The sequence below is a fragment of the Pristis pectinata genome, chromosome 7 (assembly GCF_009764475.1).
Source record: "Pristis pectinata isolate sPriPec2 chromosome 7, sPriPec2.1.pri, whole genome shotgun sequence".
NCBI lineage: Eukaryota > Metazoa > Chordata > Chondrichthyes > Rhinopristiformes > Pristidae > Pristis > Pristis pectinata.
The window spans coordinates 32,040,038-32,060,313 of record NC_067411.1 but is presented as its reverse complement, the minus strand read 5'-3'; the positions used below and the strand labels follow the sequence as shown (position 1 = coordinate 32,060,313).

The following is a 20,276-nucleotide window of genomic DNA, read 5'->3' as shown; positions in this document are numbered from 1 at the left end:
CCCATCACAAATCTCGGGTGGTTTGGAGTGACTCTGTTTTGCCACAGGTCAACCTCTAGAAGTACCTCAGCTAATGTGCCAGGATCATCTCTCTCCATCATTCTTTAAAATAAGGTGTGGACTGTTTAGAACTGAAATGAGGAGAAATTTCTTCAAAGGGTGGTGAATTTTTGCAGTTCTCTAACCAAGAGGACCATGGACATGCTGTCATTGATTTTGTTCAAAACAAGCGCTAGATTTCAGGATATTGAAGGAATTGAGTATTTAGAAATAGGTCAGGAAAGTGGTGGTTGAGGGAGAGAATTAACCATGGTTTTCTTGGATGGTGCAGGAGCTCGATGGGCCAAATAGTCTAATACTGCTTCTATTTCAGTTCTGAGCCTTAAATTTAGATTCTCTATATGGATTTTGTCATCTACAAGTTAATTTTAATATATACAAATCTTACAGTTGTATTTCTTTCTTGTACTGTCTCTACTTAAAGGAAGATCTTCCATCATAAAATGCAAAATATCCCAACCTGCTTTGAAGCATCTTATCAAATAAAATTTGATGCCAAGTCATGCAAGGAGGTCAGGTTATTAGCTTTAAGGAAGAAAGAGGCAGAGAGTTTTGTGGATGAATTTTTGTGATTTTTTTAAATTTCAGATTTAGCCAAACACAGCTGTCCTGTGTTTCTGTTCCTGACTAAATTTCAAAAACTACTTCGGTTTGTATTGTATTCTGATTGTAAATATGGGTTATTCATGACCCCTATCTTCATTGGCTTTCCATAACTTAGCATGCCAATTTCAAACTATTCATTTACCATTCGTTGTGTCTCACCCTAGGAATAACACAGAATGGTGTCATGGAACCCTAGGAAGCACTAAGGAATAGATGGATGTTGATATACATGTTCAAAGACCCTGGAAGGCATCAGCTCAGGTAGATAGGGTGGTGAAGAAGGCACACAGGGTTATTGTCTTCATTAGTTAGGATACAAGTGCAGGGAGGTTATGTTTCAACGATATAAAATATTAGTTGGGCCACAGCTGAAGTATTGTGAGTAGTTCTGGTCACAACACTATGGGATGGATGTGATTGCGCTGGAAAGGGTTAGAGCAGATTTACCAGGATGGAGCAATTCAGCTATGAGGAGAGGCTGGAAAGACCATGTTTACCTTGAAACCTAGAACCGACTGCCTGATAGGATGGTGAAGACAGGTATGCTCACAACATTTAAGATGTGTTTAGATGAGCACCTGAGGTATCATGGCATGGAAGGCTGGAGGCTGAGTGTGGAAACTTGGGATTAGATAGGCATTTGGTGGTTGGCAATGGACACTGTGCTGAGGGACTGTTTTCCATGCTGTATGAATTTTTGACTAGAAGCTGATGATTTGATTATTTTATCTGCATATTATGCTTGAAAACCTGACTTGCAATTTTCATGTGACAATTTGTGGCACCCCATCAGGGATTAGCTAGACTCTCCACACTACTGATTTTCCTCGGGCAACTTCACACCATAAAGAAGACTGAAACTGAATAAATTAATTTGTTAGCACCACACTTTTCGAAGGAATGTGAGATTTGAAGATAGTGGTTGAGGTTTAATAGATTTGTCTCTCTATTGAAAAATGATGGATACTTGGTTGAAATAAAGAAACTGGTTTTGTTCTTTGAGCAGAAAAGGCAAAAGGGAAGATTAGAGTGAAGCGTTTAAAATTACCGAGAATTTATATTGATGAGCTGATAGGTCATTTATATTTAAAATAATTGATAATCAAGTGAATTATGTTTGTTTTTTGGGTGGTTGGCACCCAAATGGTTTAGATTGCACTGGCTGAGGGTAGTAGCTACAAATTCAGTGGTCACATTCAAGAAAACTGGATAAATGTGCATATAAGGGTTCTGTGATAGAAAGTAAATGCAACGAGTGCCTCTATCCAGATTTGTCTGTGAAAGTGTTGACAGAAATTTGATGGGCCAAATGGCTTCTTTCCTTGCAGTATTCTTCTCAAGTGACATCAAATGTAAATAATTCCAGCTGCCCTAGACATTTGTTGCTTATTTTCTGTCTGAGTTACTTAAAAGTTTTGATTCTTTCACTTGGGAATCAATGAAACATTTAAAAATGTCTTAAAAATAGGGCACCATTTCTTATTGGACACACAAGAAACAAACGCACAGACTTATAAAGTTGTCCAACAGTATGATTCCTGGCAGTGGCTTTTGTAGTCAGTTTGAAGTTAAATGAAAGAAGCATTCCTTAACCATTATCTCCTCACTTTTTAACCACTTTCTCTTTTCAACCATTAGGTTTGCATCTGTTTCATGTGTGACAGATGGTTTAGCCTTTGTTGTAGCTTGTCTGTCTATTGTGCATTAATAAAATAAATTACTGCAATATTGGGCTATCTTGAGTAATCTGTGAGACAGAAAATAAAATAATGATGTAGTTTTGGCTGGCTGTAGAATTGTGGTTGGGTTGATTATGAGGAAAATGCTGCCCTACTTGCAACAACATCCCTGGTTTCTGATTTTTGGATGTTTTGGATGAGGCTGAATACTTATGAGCATGTTCATATTTTAGAGGTTAAGGAGTTTGAAAACTTATGAAACATTATAATTTTACTTTAATGTAATATTTTATTAAATAACCCTCTGTAGGGAAATGGCCATGTATTACTTTCTCTTCAAGTCTATTTATAAATAGCTTGTTAAGTTATTATTAGTTCTCTATTGGTCTTGAAACGGTTTCATGTTGAGCAATTTTTTAATGGAGTCAGCATCAGATTGATTGGAATGCAAATACCAAAATGATCTACAGCAGCAGACTCCATAATCCCAGAGCTATAAAATATATTGTTTACATTTTCTGCACATGTTAGCAGCTGGATTAATTGGCTAGTTGGAATAAATATGTGAAACAAAACACATGTTATAAATGTAAACTAATTCAAGTGTGGTGCTAAAGAGATATTCCTCCTTACCAATATTCCTTCCTAAAAGTTCAATAACTTAAAGAGGATTTGTACAAGTCATCAGTATCATGTGGTGTAAGAATTTCCAGGCTATTTAATCAAAAAGTAGAGCAACTTTTTATCCTAACTTGTATCCCATTTGAAACAAAAATAAATTAATTTATAGACCAGAGTAAATCTAGAATCCAGCTGATTTGATTGGCTTAGATGTTTTCTGGGTGAACCATCATTCATGAGCATTGGAATATATAAAATGCAGAAGAAAAGCATCTGTGAAACATGTTCATTCTTAATCAATACTAGTTAAAATTACTAAATAAATCATGGATTTAAATTTATTGTCAAATGATCCAGAGGATTTTTCTTTTACTCAGATTTGTCAGAACCTGAAATGCTCTATGTAAAAAGGTCATGGATGTTTATTGCACAGGTCATTTTGAAAGGCTCAGTACCAGATGTTGAGAAACTTCCAAGTTAATGGCATTTGATGCTTATCAGACAGTAATTAGAGTGGTGGAGGGTGGCAGGGGGTGAGCTTCATGTTTATCTTCTATCTTTCCTTTAACCTTTTTTCATTATATATTGTTATTAGCAAACTAATTTCAAAGGAACAGCAGGAAATAGGCATTCATCAATGTGTATGAGCTTTACCATTCAAGAAGGTCTGCACATGAACTCAATTCAAGTGTCTTTTATTCTATTCATTTGATCTCCCCAGTATATTATCAGTTTTGAAAATTACAATTGCCCATCTTCATTAGCCTTTGGGGGGGGGGGAGGGGAGGAAATTCCCATATTTTCCTACCCTTTGTGTGATAAAGAGCTTCCTGATTGTACTCCAAAGTGGTCGCTGTAATTGAAAGATTATGACCTTCTCAATTGCCCATCGGAGAAAGTAGTGCTTCTGTAAGTGTTTTAAATATTTTCTTTACCTCCTAAGGCAAATATTTATGAATTTTGTATCACCAGTCCTTTGCTTTAACTCTATAATCTTTAGTATTTTTAATCTAGGCTGCATTCCTACCAAGGCCAGTATTTTTTATCCTGAAATTTGGTGCTCAAGAGTGCTCCACATCTGTGCAATCAAAACAAACTTCCTCACTTTCCAGCCTACTTCTGATATTTTTTTTTGTTCACTTGACTGAATAATTAGTGTGCATGTATACTCCCTAGCTTCTCATCTGCAGGCATTAGGAGAATATTCCAATGTAGCTTTCTCAGATCTAACATTGACCTTGTAGTTCTCCATATGGAGCTCATATCTGTGTTGGTTTTGTCCACTCGCTTCATCTTTCTTCTTTACAACTTACCACAACAATTCATACAGCTTAATATGCTACCTAATTTCCTGTTAAATTTAATCTGCCTTTCTCTATTTATGAGAAAAATGTCAATTTTTAAATTTGTTTTTTCATCAGGCAGAGTATTTTGACACAGCACATATCACAGACTTCTGAGAGGCTTTCCATGTTTATTGTCTACGTCTATGTTTTCTCTAGTTTGCATAAATTCAGCCAGTTTAAGCAATGTGGTGTTGAACACCAGGCATAGGGTAATAAATTGCATGTCACATTTGTGCCACAAAAGCACACAGCAATGACACTCTTCAACAAGAGAGAGTCTAACCACCTATCCTTGTCATTCATCCTAGGGTCACCATTGATCACAAAGTTAACTGGACTAGCCACAGAAATACAGTGGCTACTTGTCTTGGAGAGAATGCAGAGGAGATTCACCAATATGTTGCTTGGATTGGAGTAATTCACTTATGACTGGGTAGGCTAGGTTTGTCTTCCCTGGACTGAAGAAGGCCGAGGGTGATCTGATAGAAGTATATAAAAATTGAGGGGAATAGATAGGGTAGATAGTAAAAATCTTTTTCTCATGGTAGAGGCAGATACTCATAGGCTTTTAAGAAACATTTAGAGAAGTACTTGAATTGTCAAGCCATAGAAGGCTATGAACCTAATGTGGGGAAAATGGGATTAGTTCGGATAGATACAACAGGCGGCATGGATGTAGCGGATCAAAGACCTGTTTCCGTGCTATACGACTCTATGACCTATAGTAGGTGTTTCAATTACTGTGAATGCCTATGCATTTGTGAACCAGAATTATTGAGGTGAGACTATGACATGTGTTACACACCACTGGATACGATGGGACATGTCTAGGTTCCTCTGGAGGAGAATTGTATATTTGTGGAAATCAAAATAATTTCACAATTTTCCTCTGCAGTTGATTGCGTGTTGAAATTAAGTTGTGTGGAGCTACATGATCTAATTTCCAACATTTTTACTCAATACTCATAATTTTTCTTCCCAAGGTTATTAGTTTTCCTCTGTGCTGATGCTTTGGGTTTCCTCATTTTGGAAGCAGGAATATTGATTTGCTGTATTTGCAAAGGCACTGCAAGCATTTTTTTGGTCACTTGACATTGTCCAAGGAGGTTCATGCTGTGTTATATTTGATCTGGGATTTTTTTATCCTGATTATAGTAATATATTCCATTCTTTTGTCATCATAATGACAACCCTAATCCTGATAAGTTGACAGAAAAAGGATTAAAAAAACATGCACACTGAATTTAAAAATGAAGAGCAATTAGGTGTGAAAATAGTTGGACTTTTCATCCACGTATTTCAATTGTCTAGTACTTGGGATTATATTAGCAGTCATATGCAATAAAACACAATGTTTTGAAAGCATCTTTATTACTAATTTGCAGAATCTTGATATTTCATTATAGGTAGATTCCACAATATTAGCATTAAGTTCTGGTAGGATGATTGTAATGCCTGGAATAGATTTTTATATAACTGTGACAAATATGTTCATTGCTGTAAAGATTTGCCAGCCAGTACAAATAACGAACCGGGCATGATAGCTCATTATGAAGTCGTCTTGTGGAAATGGTTTTTCTCTTTGTGCACCACTAAAATGAACCTTGAAACTGCCTTTGTTCTTTTGAGGCAGTAGAGTTCAGGGGTTTGGGAAATGCTGTCCAAGGAATTTACTAGTGAATTTTGTAGATGGTATATATAATAGCCAGGATTTATTTTGGTGGAAGGAGTTAATGTTAGGGGTGGAGGACCTGATGCCAGTTAAGTTGGCTGCTTTTAATGTATGGTGCCTTGATTTGATAAATAATGGAGTTACACCCATCCAGGTAAGTGGAAAGTATTCTATCATATTTCTGGCTTGTGCAAGGCTTTGATGTAGCAGAAAGTGAGTTACTTGCAGGATACTCAGCTTCTGAACTGCTCTTGTAACCACATTATTTGTGATTGGTCTGGTTGAGATTCTGGTTAATGGTGACCCACAGGATGTTGATAGTGTGGGACTGGTGATGATGCCGTTGAATATCAAAGGTGCGTGATTGGACTCTCCGTTGGAGATGGTCATTTCGTCACACTCCGTGCTGTCAATATTACTTGCTACCGGTGCACGCTGCTGGTATTTCAGAGTGAACTAGTTGCTGGGTCCAGAAATATGTACAGGCCAGACTGGGGACTTGTAGATCTTCTGTAAAGGTGCAAAATGACTTTTTGATTTTTGTATGATTCATTTTGCTTAATTTAACAAACATACCTTTTCAAACTGCCTGTAATGTACCTGGCATATAATGCTTTCTCTCTTGCTATACAATATATAATTTTATTTTTATTAAATGTACTCTAGCCTCCTGTAACCAAAAGTATACTCTAGCCACAATATGTGCCTAAAGATGGAAGCACCTAAGATATGATTTAATAAATATTTTGGATATGTGCTTCAATATTCTTTCACTCTTCGAGTAATGACACAAGACTTGTGTTTTATAATATAGCTCTAAAGCTTGTTGAAATTTTAGTTGCTGCAGGATGTTTGTTGTAGGCAGTTACATCGGAGCAATGCAAAGCAATTTATTGAACATTATTTAAACATTAAAAGGTTTTGGAATGTATCTTCCCACCCTTACTGCATTTGGTATCAATGTGTTAAATAATCCTTGTTGGAAGACTTTGTCCATTATTCAGCTTCAGTAAACCTTGCATTACTATTTTTGTTGTCATTGATTATTGTTTCTTTTATACATACAAGACCACTAAGAGAAAAGACAACCATCGCAGTTACGTCAAAAGGCCGTTATGGTTTGGAAGAGGAGCGAGGAGCCACTCGTCGACGTTCCATGCCACGCAGTTTGGGAGGCATGTCTACAGGCGTTACAGAGTCCATAATGATTCAGGCTTTGAGACAAGAAGAACAGCAGCGAGCAAGGGAAGAAAAGAGGTGAGGTGTTATTCAAGACTATACCAGCATTTCTATTTGAACAGAAATAAAATGTTTTGTTCTAATAAATAACATTGATGATTATTTCCTAGAAATGATAACGTAGAGGAAAGCCATTTAATCTATCGCCTCTCTGCTGGTGCTAACAAAATAACGAATGCTTTGAATGTCAGTCTCTTTTGTTTCTGTCTTCTTGTAGTCCTTTTCAAATACTTATTATTAACTTTTGTAAAATAAAATTCTCTTCCTCAATAGCAACCAACAGTAAATCCTAACTTCATTTTTCCAGTAATTGAGTTATCTTTCCTATTTGGTCTGGGCACTCTATATTTATCTGTTTTTCAATTACTCGACATTTAATTTTAATCATCTGTACAATTCCCACCTGGTATTCATCGTTGATTAGAAAAGTGCATCAAATTGATCACAGTTTTTGTATAATTATACGTTATATTAGGAAGTAAAGTACAATACATCAAATAATGTGTTGGTTAACAATCTATTTCAGGGAAAGAGGCTGTTTAACCAGTCAGGTCTGTATAGGCTGTATGAGATCAATTGATCTAGTTCTAGTCCTGTGTCTGCTCCCTTTAGGCCTTAATTCTTCCTTTTGGGTGATAATCAAGCTCGCTTTTAAGTGTTACAACTGAGTTTGCCTCTTACACTACACCTGCCAGAGCTCTTAATATCTTAAATCTATATATCCTTGTTCTTTATTTCTCTGCCAATGGAAACTCTTTCTGTCTCTTCTGTCGGTACCCTTCCTGGTTTTAAACATTTCCATTGGATTTCCCTGCAATCTCTTTTTCAAGGAGAATGGCTCCAGCTTATTCACTATAGGTACCTCATCCCTGAAGTTGTTTTGGTGGATTGCTTTTGCACCCTTTCCAAAATCTTTGTATTTCTTAAAGTCCCATGTAGCAGTTGGGATAAAGGGGTGCTCTGCCCGCTTGTGCTGTGATACAGCATTTGCAATTGACTTGTCCACCAATGATTGGATTGTGACTTCATTTTTCTTTAGTCCACATGGAACAAGCAAAAGACTAACATTGTATGTTATCTTGTGCATTTGTTAATGAAATTTATTGCTTATTCTGTTAAGTTTCAAGTTTGAGGTCATGAACTATTTCAGTAATCCTCCATATCCTTAATGGGGACGATTTTTGGTGGGGTGTGGGGAGCCTGTGCAACTGATCTCAAAAGGCATTCTGCAGGTTAAAACACATATATTACCCAATGAAGTTTTCACCCTCAGTTCTGAGGGCATGAACTCTAACTGGGATATGGTTTTATGACCCTAGCAGTACCCCAATACCTCAATTGGAAAGGAGATCTTGCATTTTCTTGTGTCAGATGCTGAAATAAGGTGAGAATTGGGCACCCAGGAAAACTAATAATATACTTTGCACACTAATGTACTTTCCAGTGCATTATCAAGCAGGCAAGTATTTTGTATCCATTTAATAGGGTTGGATGGTAAGGGTAGAACAGGGCGAGGTGATGTATTGGGGGTGAGTAGCCTTCATCTTACAGTGCTTGATATTTCTTGCTGTTCTGGCATAATCAAATATTGCCTGTGACATGGACATTAAGGGTTTTTTCATTGTAATAGTGAGTTGGAGGTCATGGAAGAAACTTGGAGAGCAGTATTGGGTGAATGTTATCTATTGTGACTCATTTTCTTCCTACTGGTATTTGGGTACTTGTAAGAACCCATCTCCACTATTGATTCACACATTGTTTTCAGTAATGTGTTCCCTGGCTGTTGAATCTAAGTGTAGTAGGACCTACATATCTATGCCAGATTGTGCAGGAGGCCTGTAGTACCTGCTAGCACCTAGCTCTACAAAAGGAGATGAACATTCCTTGCTTTGTCAAACAATGCAAATACAGTTGATAAGTGACTCCTCTTCCTAAAGAAATCGGAAACAACAAACCCAAGAACAGCATAGTGTATTAATATCTAGGTGACCATAATGTTGGATTTTGACACAAACATCCTACTGGCACTGTGTTATCCCATTTCCAGCAGGCCACCTTAACCAAACACACCTGCCAGGAGCCAAGAATCATGAAATGTGATGGCCCATTTATCATCATAACTGTAGATAACTGCTGCCTTGGCATCTTTTAAGAGAGGATATTACAGGAAGGATGTCACAGCGCTGAATCAAATCCCAAAGGATGTTATGGAAAAGCAGCAGTAACCTGGGAATACAAGAGGGCAAAATATAACAAAAGAAAAAGCAAGCTCTAAAGCAAATGTTAATAGTGCCTTCAGTCACTTCTCAATCCTTAGTCTCACTCTTGCCTTCCATGCCATAATGATCCTTGTATTCATTTATCTACACTTGCCTATCCTATCATAGACATTGGAGCTTTCTCCTCCTCTCCCTCTGCTCACTCACCACAACCAAACTTTTCTGTAACATTTTCCAGTTTTGATAAAGTGTCATTGGGCTGAGACGTCAGCTCTTTTTCTCTCGACAGATGCTGCTTGACGTGTATTTCCAGCATTTTATGTTTTACACTTTTCTAGCATTTCCAGTATTTAACAACATCGACCATCTTTGAGCCTCTTGGGTATTACTATCTGAGCGGCTCATTGACTCACAACGTGGGTGGTTTAACAGTGCAGAATTATATTGACTTGATTTTATTTTGATTCTATAAACTGACGTGATGTTAGTTTAATAGACCTATTGCCATGACGTATTTCCACATCTGGCCTCTTTTGCCACTCCCCCTCTCCTCTATAAATTGGCTATCTCCCCTCTCCACTCTCAATCCTGGTGTAGGGGCTTGACACGAAATGTCGACAATTATTCTTCTCTCCCCCCCCCCCCCCCAGATGCAGTTCGACCTGCTGAGTTCCTCCAATAGGTTGTCTGTTGCTCCAGATTCCAGCATCTGGAGTCCCAATGTGTCAATAATTACTTTTTTGCTTTCACATAGATTTTATAAATCTTCCTTTGGACTGACAAACATGGATTTGTTCTTCACGTAACAATTTTATGTACATAATAAGTGCCAGGATTGTGAGACGTCCAGTGACTTCCTTGTAACACTTCCTTAGTTTATTTCTATATTATGTTATATAAAATATTTTGTATCAGGTATATTTTGTATCACAAAATACAAAATATTTTGTATCCTACCGAATTCCTAAAATTATGGAAATGCATAGCAGGTCAATCAAAATACCAAAATGAAAGATTTGTGTGTTTTTTTTAATATAAGAATCCCCGATGAATGATTCCACACGAAGCATTAAAATCTCTTCAGATGCTGGCGTGTGTGCAATTCCAGGATTTTATATAAAATGACAATCTTGTTGGATGACTGTAGGTATCTTTATTGTTAGACTGATGTTCAGTTCTTGCACCTCTAGATTACGTGAACAGGAGAGGAAGGAGGCAGAAGAAGCTGTCCAAAAAGAGATAGAAGAATGGGAAAAGAATCTTCGAGCCCTGGCTGAACCTACTCGCATGGAGACACTTTGGGAGATCCCTGCCATTGGTCATTTTCTGTGTTTGGCTCAGCAGATTCTAAATTTGCCTGAAATTGTCTATTTTGACCTTGAACGCTGCCTTCTAATGCCCAAGTGTAGTAGTTTTCTGGCTAAGATAATGACTTCTTTACTGAGCCCTCATCATCGCCGTGCAACTTTGCACCGTAAGCCACCTTTGCCATACAACATGTGGGAGGCTGCATTGAAAAGAAAAGTGCAGCATTGGTATGTGGTGGTTGGCCAGGCAGAAAATCCCAATCTCCAGGCTGAAAAACTGGGACTTTGTCCACAGTTTTTCCATGTTCTGGGGGAAACTAGCCCCTTGGAGGTCAAGGCTTTCCACCAGATAGCATTCTATAAACGAGTTTGGTTGCTAAAGGGCCTAAGTGATTATGTATATGAAACCCAGAAAGAGGTCCAAGATGCAGTTTTGGGGCAGCCTATCCATGAATGCAGGGAAGTAGTATTAGGATATGACTCTCATGAGAACGCCTACGTCCATTTCCCACAGTTCTGTGGCGCAGACTTGCGGGTTTATAAACAATGCCCTCTTCCACCTCCTGAGTTTCCTATTCCACCGATCAAAATCTACAGGATGTCGCAGCAGAGATCAGAGGAGGCAAGGAATAGGCTTTTGTTGGAAAGCCAAGAAAAAGCAAAATGTGATAAAAAGGAAACCACCAACAAAACAACTCATAATTCCAAAAAGTCCACTGAAGGAATTGTCTCTAGTGACCTGGAAGGTTTTTATGTTAAAGTGGAAACAGGTTCTCAGTTTCTTTCTCAAAGTGAAGAAGAAATGAAATTCAATTGTGAATGTAAAAACCATAGAATTTCAGCGGTGAAAAAAGAAAATGTTGGTTCCTGTAAAGAAAACTTGGTAAAGCCTGCTAGCCCTGGTGAAGTTGTGGGGTATGGGGAACCTCTTAGCCCAGGAGAAATTAGGATAACTGAAAATGGGGAGTTTTGTACAGATGACCCTGAGCTGAGGAAAGGTGTGAAGCCATTGACTGAGAAAGCAATCAAAAGCTGCAAAACACTCATTAATGGAAGTCATTCTGAAAATTTGGATGTAAGCTGTCTGGTTGGTAAAATAAATAATATTTCTGCAAAACATTTCCTGGGAAAAATTGAGGAACTTGAGATGGTTAAGCTGCATGTCAAGAAAAAGAAGAAGAAGAAAAAGAAATTGAAGGATGCACTGAATAAGACTTCACAGTTAAGACCAGATATAGTTTGTCCAAATCCACTGAAGATTTGGAAGCCAGGAATCCAGAAAAAATCTCTACTGATAAAGAAGAAAACAAAACACAAAAAGCACAAATCTGGTTAGTGGCCTCTATTGTTTTCGATTTCATGTGAAACTATTAAGTGTACATATTGAATTATGTTCCTTCTGTCTAAAATATTAATATTTGATAGATGGTATACCATTTTTCATTGCCATAAATTGTCTATTTGTTTCATACATGTCACAAAACTGAAGGATAAGAATTGGACTCCTTGAGTTGAATTTGCTTGGTTAGCTGGCAGAGCTGACAGATCCAAAAATATTATAATGCTGATATTGGTACATTAAAGTATGCAACCAGTGCTTGATTTTTTATATACCCTTGAAAGAGCTTCCGACAATAAATTTAAGGTACCAGTACTGTAATTCTTAAAAATATGAAACCCAGTTTCAAAATATCAAATTTGTTTGAAGCATGAAAGATCTGCAAAAGTCATTACATTTTGAGCTTTAATTTCTGTGCTGGTAGGATGCATGATTGGTATTGGTTTATTATTATTGGTATTGGTTCATTATTGTCACTTGTAACGAGGTACAGTGAAAAACTTGTCTTGCATACCGTTCATACAGATCAATTCATTACACAGTGCATTGAGGTAGTACAAGGTAAAACAATACAGAATGCTGGGTAAAGTGTCACAGCTACAGAGAAAATGCAGTGCAGGTAGACAATGAGGTGCAAGGTCATAATGAGGTAGATTGTGAGGTCAAGAGTCCATCTTATCGTACTAGGGAACCATTCAATAGTCTTATAACAGAAGGATAGAAGCTGTCCTTGAGCCTGCCGGTACATACTTTCAGGCTTTTGTATTTTCTGCCCAATGAGAGAGGCGAGGAGGGAAAATGTCCTGGGTGGGTGGGGTCTTTGATTATGCTGGCTGCTTTACCAAGGCAGCGACAAGTATAGACAAGAGTCCATGGAGGCAAGGTTGGTTTCCAAGATGTGCTGAGTTGTCCACAACAGACTGCAGTTTCTTGCGGTCCCAGACAGATCAGTTGCCATACCAAGCCATGATGCATCCAGATAGGATGCTTTCTGTGGTGCATTGATTAAAAATTGGTGAATGTCAAGGGCGACGTGGCAAATTTCTTTAGCCTCCTGAGGAAGTATGGGCGATGGTGAGCTTTCTTGGCCGTGGTGTCTACGTGGTTGGAACAGGAAAGGCTATTGGTGATGTTCATTTCTAGGAACTGGAAGCTTCCATTGCTGTAGACAGGTGTATGTGCACCGCCCTCCATTCTGAAGTCAATGACCAGCTCTTTTGTTTTGCTGACATTGAGGGAGAGGTTGTCATGACTAAGCTCTGTTGTTAAGCTCTCTATCTCCTCTCTGTACTCCGACTCATCGTTATTTGAGAAATGACCCACTATGGTGGTATCATCAGCAAACTTGTAGATGGAGTTAGAGCAGAATCTGGCCACGCAGTCATGAGTGTATAGGGAGTAGAGAAGGGGACTGAGGACACAGTCTTGTGGGGCAGAAGTGTTGAGAATAATCGTGCCAGAGGTGTTGCTGCCTATCCTTACATGTGGTCTGTTGGTCAGAAAGTCAAGGATCCAGTTGCAAAGAGAGGTGTTGAGTCCCAGGTCTGGGAATTTGGTGATGAGTTGCTTGGAATTATAGTATTAAAAGTGGAGCTGTAGTCAATAAACGATAGTCTAACATAGGTGTCTTTACTGTCCAGATGCTCCGGAGATGAGTGTAGGACCAGGGAGATGGTGTCCGCTGTAGACCTTTTCTGACGGTAGGTGAATTGCAGTGGGTTGAGGTTTGCTGGGAGGCTGGAGTTAATGCATGTCAGTTAATGCATACCAGCCTCTCAAAGCACTTCATGATGGTGGATGTCAGACCCACCGGGCGGTAGTCATTAAGGCACGTTAACGCACGTTACCTTGTTTTTCTTAGGTACTGGGATGATAGTGGTCTTAAAGCAGGTGGGAACCTCAGATTGAAGCAGGGAGAGGTTAAAAATGTCTGCAAATATCCCCACCAGCTGATCTGCATAGGATTTGAGGACATGGCCAGAGACACCATCCGGGCCAGATGCTTTCCACGGGTTCACTCTCTGGAAGACTGATCTTGCTTCCTCAATGGTGACCATGGGTTCAGGTTCATTGAAGGCTATCGGGATGGGTGGTGGCATACCAATCCCCATCTGTTCAAAATGTTCATAGAATGTGTTAAGCTCATCAGGATGGAATGTGCTGTTGTCAATGATGCTGCCTGACTTTGTTTTGTAGCCCATTATAGCATGTAAACCCTGCCACAACTGACGGCTGGTCTGGGACTCGATTTTGCACTGATATTGTCTCTTGGCATCTCTGATGGATTTATGGAGGTCGTATTGTGATTTCTTGTAAAGGTCAGGGTCACCTGATTTGAATGTTGCAGTCCTGGACTTCATTTGGGAGTGGATCTCCTGGTTCGTCCATGGTTTCCAGTTGGGAACACCCTGATTATTTTCTTTGGTGCACAGTCCTCAACACACAAGTCCGTGATGGTGGTGGCATACTCATCTAGGCTGGCAGCTGAGTCTTTGAACATGGATCAATTCACTGACTCAAAGCAGTCACGAAGAAGCTCAACTATTTCCTCAGACCAGCACTGTACAACTTTCTGTACTGATCCTCCCATTTCAGCTTCTTTTTGTATGCAGGGAGAAGGAGCACAGCCTGGTGGTCTGACTTAACAAAGTGAGGGCAGGGAGATGACGCTTGGAGATGGATAACTATTGTACATTCCTGGGATCATAAGGTTTAGCTGACACTAATGAACTTGGGCATATTTTTCCCTTGGGAATATTTCAGTTTAGAGTTTGCTTGTACAGCATGGCTTGCCAAGGATAAACATTAAAATCAAACATCAGATAAGAACATAAGAAATAGGAACAGGAGTAGGCCATCTGGCTCATCAAGTTGCTCCACCATTCAATAAGATCATGGCTGATCTGGCTGTGGACTCAGATCTACCTACCTGCCTTTTTCCCCATAACCCTTAATTCCCCTACCATGCAAAAATCTACCTAAATGTGTCTTAAATATATTTAATAAGGTAGCCTCTACTGCTTCCCTGGGCAGAGAATTCCACAGATTTACTATTCTCTGGGAAAAGCAGTTTCTACTCATCTCCATCCTAAATCTATTCCTCTGAATCTTGAGGCTATGTCCCCTAGTTCTAATCTCACCTATCAGTGGAAACAACTTTCCTGCCTCTATCTTATCTATCCCTTTCATAATATATGTTTCTATAAGATCTCCTCTCACTCTTCTGAATTCCAGCGAGTCTCGTCCCAGGTGACTCAATCTCTCCTCATAGGCTAACCCCTTCATCTCTGGAATCAACCCGGTGAACCTCCTCTGCACCACCTCCAAAGCCAGTATATCCTTCCTCAAGAAGACCAGAACTGCATCTAGTATCCAAGTGCGGCCTCACCAATAGCCTGTACAGTTGCAGAATAACCTCCCTACTCTTAAATTAAATCCTCTAGCAATGAAGGCCAACATTCCATTTTGCCTTCTTGATAACCTGTTGTACCTGCAAACCAACCTTTTATGATTCATGCAAAAGCACTCCCAAGTCCCTCTGCACAACAGCATGCTGCAATCTTTCACCATTTAAATAATAATCTGATCTTCTATTGTTCCTTCCAAAGTGGATGATCTCACATTCACCAACATTGTACTCCATCTGCCAGACCCTTGCCCACTCACTTAACCTATCTATATCTCTCTGTAGACTCTCCACATCCTCTGCACAATTTGCTTTTCCACTCAATTTAGTGTCATCAGCAAACTTAGATATGCTATACTCAGTCCCCTCTTCCAAATCTTTATTGTATATCATGAACACTTGTGGTCCCAGCATTAACCCTGCGGCACTCTGCTCACCACTGATGGCCAACCAGAGAAACACCCATTTACCCCTAGTCTCTGCCTTCTGTTGGTTAACCAGTTTTCTATCCATGCTCATACATTACCTCCAACTCCATGCATCCTCATCTTATGCATAAATCTTTTTTGTGGCACCTTATCAAATGCCTTCCGGAAATCCAAGTATACAACATCCACCTGTTCCTCTCTCTCCACTGCACTCGTTATGTCCTCAAAGAACTCCAGTAAGTTTGTCAAACAAGATCTGCCCTTCCTGAATCCATGCTGTGTCTGTCTGTTGGAACCACTTCTGTCCAGATGTCTCACTATTTCTTCTTTAATGATAGCTTCAAGCATTTTCCCGACTACAGATGTTAAGCTAACTGGCCTATAGTTACCTGCCTTTTGCCTACATCGTTTTTTTAAACAGTGGTGTGACATTTGCTGTCTTACAATCGCCGTGACCTGCCCAGAGTCCAGATGGAATATAAGTTACAAGCCATGGAAGTTTATTAAGCCAATTCAGTGCTCACATGCCATAAGTTTCTTAATATTTGCTGAATTGTGAGGCATTCCAATTGTCACCTTCAGGAAATGATAGAAAAGTGATGCATTTCACCAAAAAAGCTATTGAGAGCTTTAGGAAATTCTGAATATACTTGTAGGGACAAAAATAGGTCACTCAGTCAGAGAAAGCATTCTGTGTTTGTTCTCAGAGTCATGGAGGTAATACAGCATGGAAACAGGCCCTTTGGCTCAACTCATCCATGCTGACCATGGTGCCTATCGAGCTAGACCCATTTGCCTGTGTTTGGCCCATATCCCTCTAAACCCTTCCTATCCATGCACTTATCCAAATGTCTTTCTCTGTTGTAACTGTCTTTTTCAACCTTAATTCCTGTGGGGTTTTCTCTACCCTTCTTGAATAAGAATATTGGATTCCAACTTATTTTGCATTGGCCTTCTGGTATTTAACAAAACAATAACTTAAGTGTCTTTCGGACTTTTAACTTGATGTCAATGTGGCAACACTTTCAAGTCACATGATTGTAGGCTCAAGCCACATAATAGTCTTAGGAGTTTTTGAGGATTGAAGTTTGAAGTGATGACAAGCGCTATGTTGTAGAATGTACCACTTTTTATGTGAGCAGTTAACCCTTTTTTGCAGGAGCAGCAGTTGTGTCTTGATGTTTCCAGATCAGTTTAATGTTTAAAATCTACAATCTGCAGAGATGAGCAAAGCCACATTTCTCCCTCAAAAATCACAAAAATCAAAACAAATCAGGTTGTCTTTTCCTGCATGTTTGTGGCTTTACATGAAAAATGGCTAGTATATTTTTTCTGCATTACTGTAACTGCACCTCAAATATGAGCCTTTACCTGTAAAACTCTGAACTATCTGAGGACCTGAAAGGTGTTTCTAAATAAACACATTTTCCAAGATTGCTTTCTTGTTCTGGATTCCTGGTTGGGAAGCAGCCATTTTCTGGTTCCCTGCTTATTTTAATTAGCTTAGTCAGATTCACCCCTTAAACCCTCACCACCAGATAATTATTTCACCTTCAGCTTCAGCAATCTACCATTCCAACTCTGTTCATCCTAACTTTGATTCTAACTTATTGGACTATTTATATGTTTGCTCCATTTTTCTTGTTCTTGATTTTTTTTCCCCCATATTTTGGATTTCAATGGAATCCCAACTTCTTGTGACCTTGACCATCTTTACTGGCCTAGTTGTCAAGATAAACTTTTTGTAATAATTCATGATAAAGTTGCTTAATTTGGGCCATTTTATATATAGAGTGACTATCTAAGACACCACATTTAGGAAACGTTACCACCCAGTCCAAGAATATACCTTTTTATTCCAACTTGGCCTCCAGCCATTCAGGCAATTTCAAATCTTCATTATATAGTTGCCTTTTAATTTTTGTTTCAGTGTTAGTAATATTTTGATGTGTAATCACATGTGGTACAAGTTGGCTATATTTTAAAAAATATTTTCAACCTATAATAAAATTTTGATTTGGTTTCACTACTTGATTCAGCAGGGAAGCCAATGTACAGCTAATGTCACTATTGCTCAACAGAAAGGCTATTGATATTTGTTTCAAAATATTTAAAATTGTACTTACCACAACACTTGGTGTGAATGTTATTATTTAATTGATTAAGTATATTGCAATTGACCACAAACATAATTGACTTATATCTCCATATTTAATGGCTGGCAGTTGATCTCTGGTAATTGAGGAAAGCAAGAGTTCTCTTATCACTTGGTTAAGTTGAGTTTTGCTCAGGCAACAAATAGAGTTTGTTGGGTTTTGTCACCAATCATGAGGGAATTATTTTTCAAGTTTTGTGCAAGACCATTCAGGAGATTATTTATATTAAAGCTGGAATACGTCAGTTTGAACAATAAATTTGTTTAGTTACCAATGTGAGCAACATCTTTATTCAGTAATGCAGGTTGCACTTAGACGACTATAAAGCCACATTGTTCAAAGTCAAATGTCAGTTTGTGTTTATGTAATCTGCTTTACTAAGAGTGGACAAGAAGATGATGTCAAATGAGATGTGTCGGTTTACAGAGCAGGTGTTGGGTTGTACTAGTTTTCAGCTGTATATTGGATGTGGATATGTGAATTCAGTATGACACAAGGTAATAGAGCTGCTTACAGTCATCATTGTGAAGCTGAGTGCAAAAAAATCCCCATAAAAACCCAATAAAATGCTTGAGTTTTATTATGCAATATCATGCTGAAACTCAAATCAGCTGGTACTTTCCAAAGAATTGATTCCTTCTGTTCTGATTATGTTTTATATCATTAAGTTTCCTTGTTTGTAATTAATGGTTTGACCTTGCTCTCTACTAAACGTTATATTTTAGTCACAACATGGGTGCATTTATTAAATGCCAATAAAATAACTTTCTATTTGTATTGCACTTCTTGTTTGTAGAGGGAAAAAGTAATAGAAGTTGGTGGCAGGTGACTAGATGGTTGTGGTGCGTGCTTGCTTGCTTTTAATCTTCTTAAACATAAAAGGAATAGAAAGGTGGAAAGGCTCAATAATTTTCAAGAGAAGGGCAGAATAACTAAAATATCAGGCACTGGATTTGAAGGGAAACAGACACTAATCTGGAGTCGTGGGAATGGCACTCAAGTATTTGGTTAATAATTGATTTCCATTTAAGTCTGTGTTTCACAATTTTGGGGTATACCAAAGCACACTATAGGTAATGAAGTGTAGTTTCAGTTGTCATTTAGGATATGTTGGACTAGCATTCCCCATCTAAGATTGGAAAATGATAGAATCTTGAAATTGTGTGGCTTTTTTAGGATTCAGATACACATTGAGGAAGAATTGGTCACAGCAGAGCTTGAGTGCAGGATTTTGTCCAGTAGGGGATGTAGGCTGCAGAATTCTGTATCAGTTGGTACTTTCAAAGACTTAAATTGAAAGGCCAAGGAGTAGGACATTGGGACATAAGCATCGTCAAACTCTGGAAGACTAGAATGAATATTGCCATTGTTTTGGTGGGAAGCATAGGTTAACAATGGTGGAAGGCAGTGATTTTTGGTGCAAGGATGCCAGCTGCATTAATTTGTAGTAATCAAACAGAATATATTGTATGTACAGTCAAGGGAAGTCTGTGAATGGGGGACATACATGGACATCAGATGCCCTTTGTTTAAAAATGGTCCTTCTATATTCATTAAACCAGATGAACCAAATATTGCAGAATTAGCTAAATTACCTGCAACATTCATTTTCCTTGCCTGGTTCTGGAGTCAGCAGAATATGATTTCAGTTCATTTTTTGTCCTTTGGGTTTCCTGATTCATTGTCTTTCCAAAGTTCTTTTCCAACAAGTGTCTGCAACATTGGCAGCCTTTGTAAGCAAAGGAGGCAGTGTATGGCATAACACCAAAGTTGGTAGGAGATGGAACATTACCATTTTTATGATCCATTCTGGGTGGGGGAAGGTTGCTGATTGTTGTGGGTAGCATGAATTTGGAACTTCATTGCTATTTGATCTGATGGAGGAGAATTGCTAGTTATTGTCAGAAGGAATCTTGGTAATTTTAAGAGATAAGGTAATATCTGGATGTGTTGCATTTGGCTTTCAAAAGGTTGAGTACCCTTTAGTTGAGAATTATTTGTGAACTTTTGCCAGCAATTGACATGAAAGTCCCGAGAATCAGGCTAGCTCACAACTGAAAGATGGGGATGAGTATTATTTCCATTCATTTGCTAGCAACATCTGGCCCAATGGCATGTGCACATGCATTTCTTGATCCCCAATTCTCATTCCATGTCATTTCAGTCATCCCACCATGTTCACAGCTCCCTATGAGTAT

The 20,276-nt window shown here is 38.6% G+C and overlaps 1 protein-coding gene across 1 annotated transcript in view; it reads left to right on the top strand.

The window, feature by feature from the left end:
- Positions 1 to 20,276, top strand: part of LOC127572815 (uncharacterized protein KIAA2026) — a 61,157-nt gene that overhangs the window by 10,657 nt on the left and 30,224 nt on the right. Inside the window, exons 2-3 of the mRNA XM_052020460.1 lie at positions 7,053 to 7,241; positions 10,633 to 12,080. Of these exons, the coding sequence (XP_051876420.1) occupies positions 7,053 to 7,241; positions 10,633 to 12,080 (1,637 nt within the window). The remainder of the gene's footprint in view (positions 1 to 7,052; positions 7,242 to 10,632; positions 12,081 to 20,276) is intronic.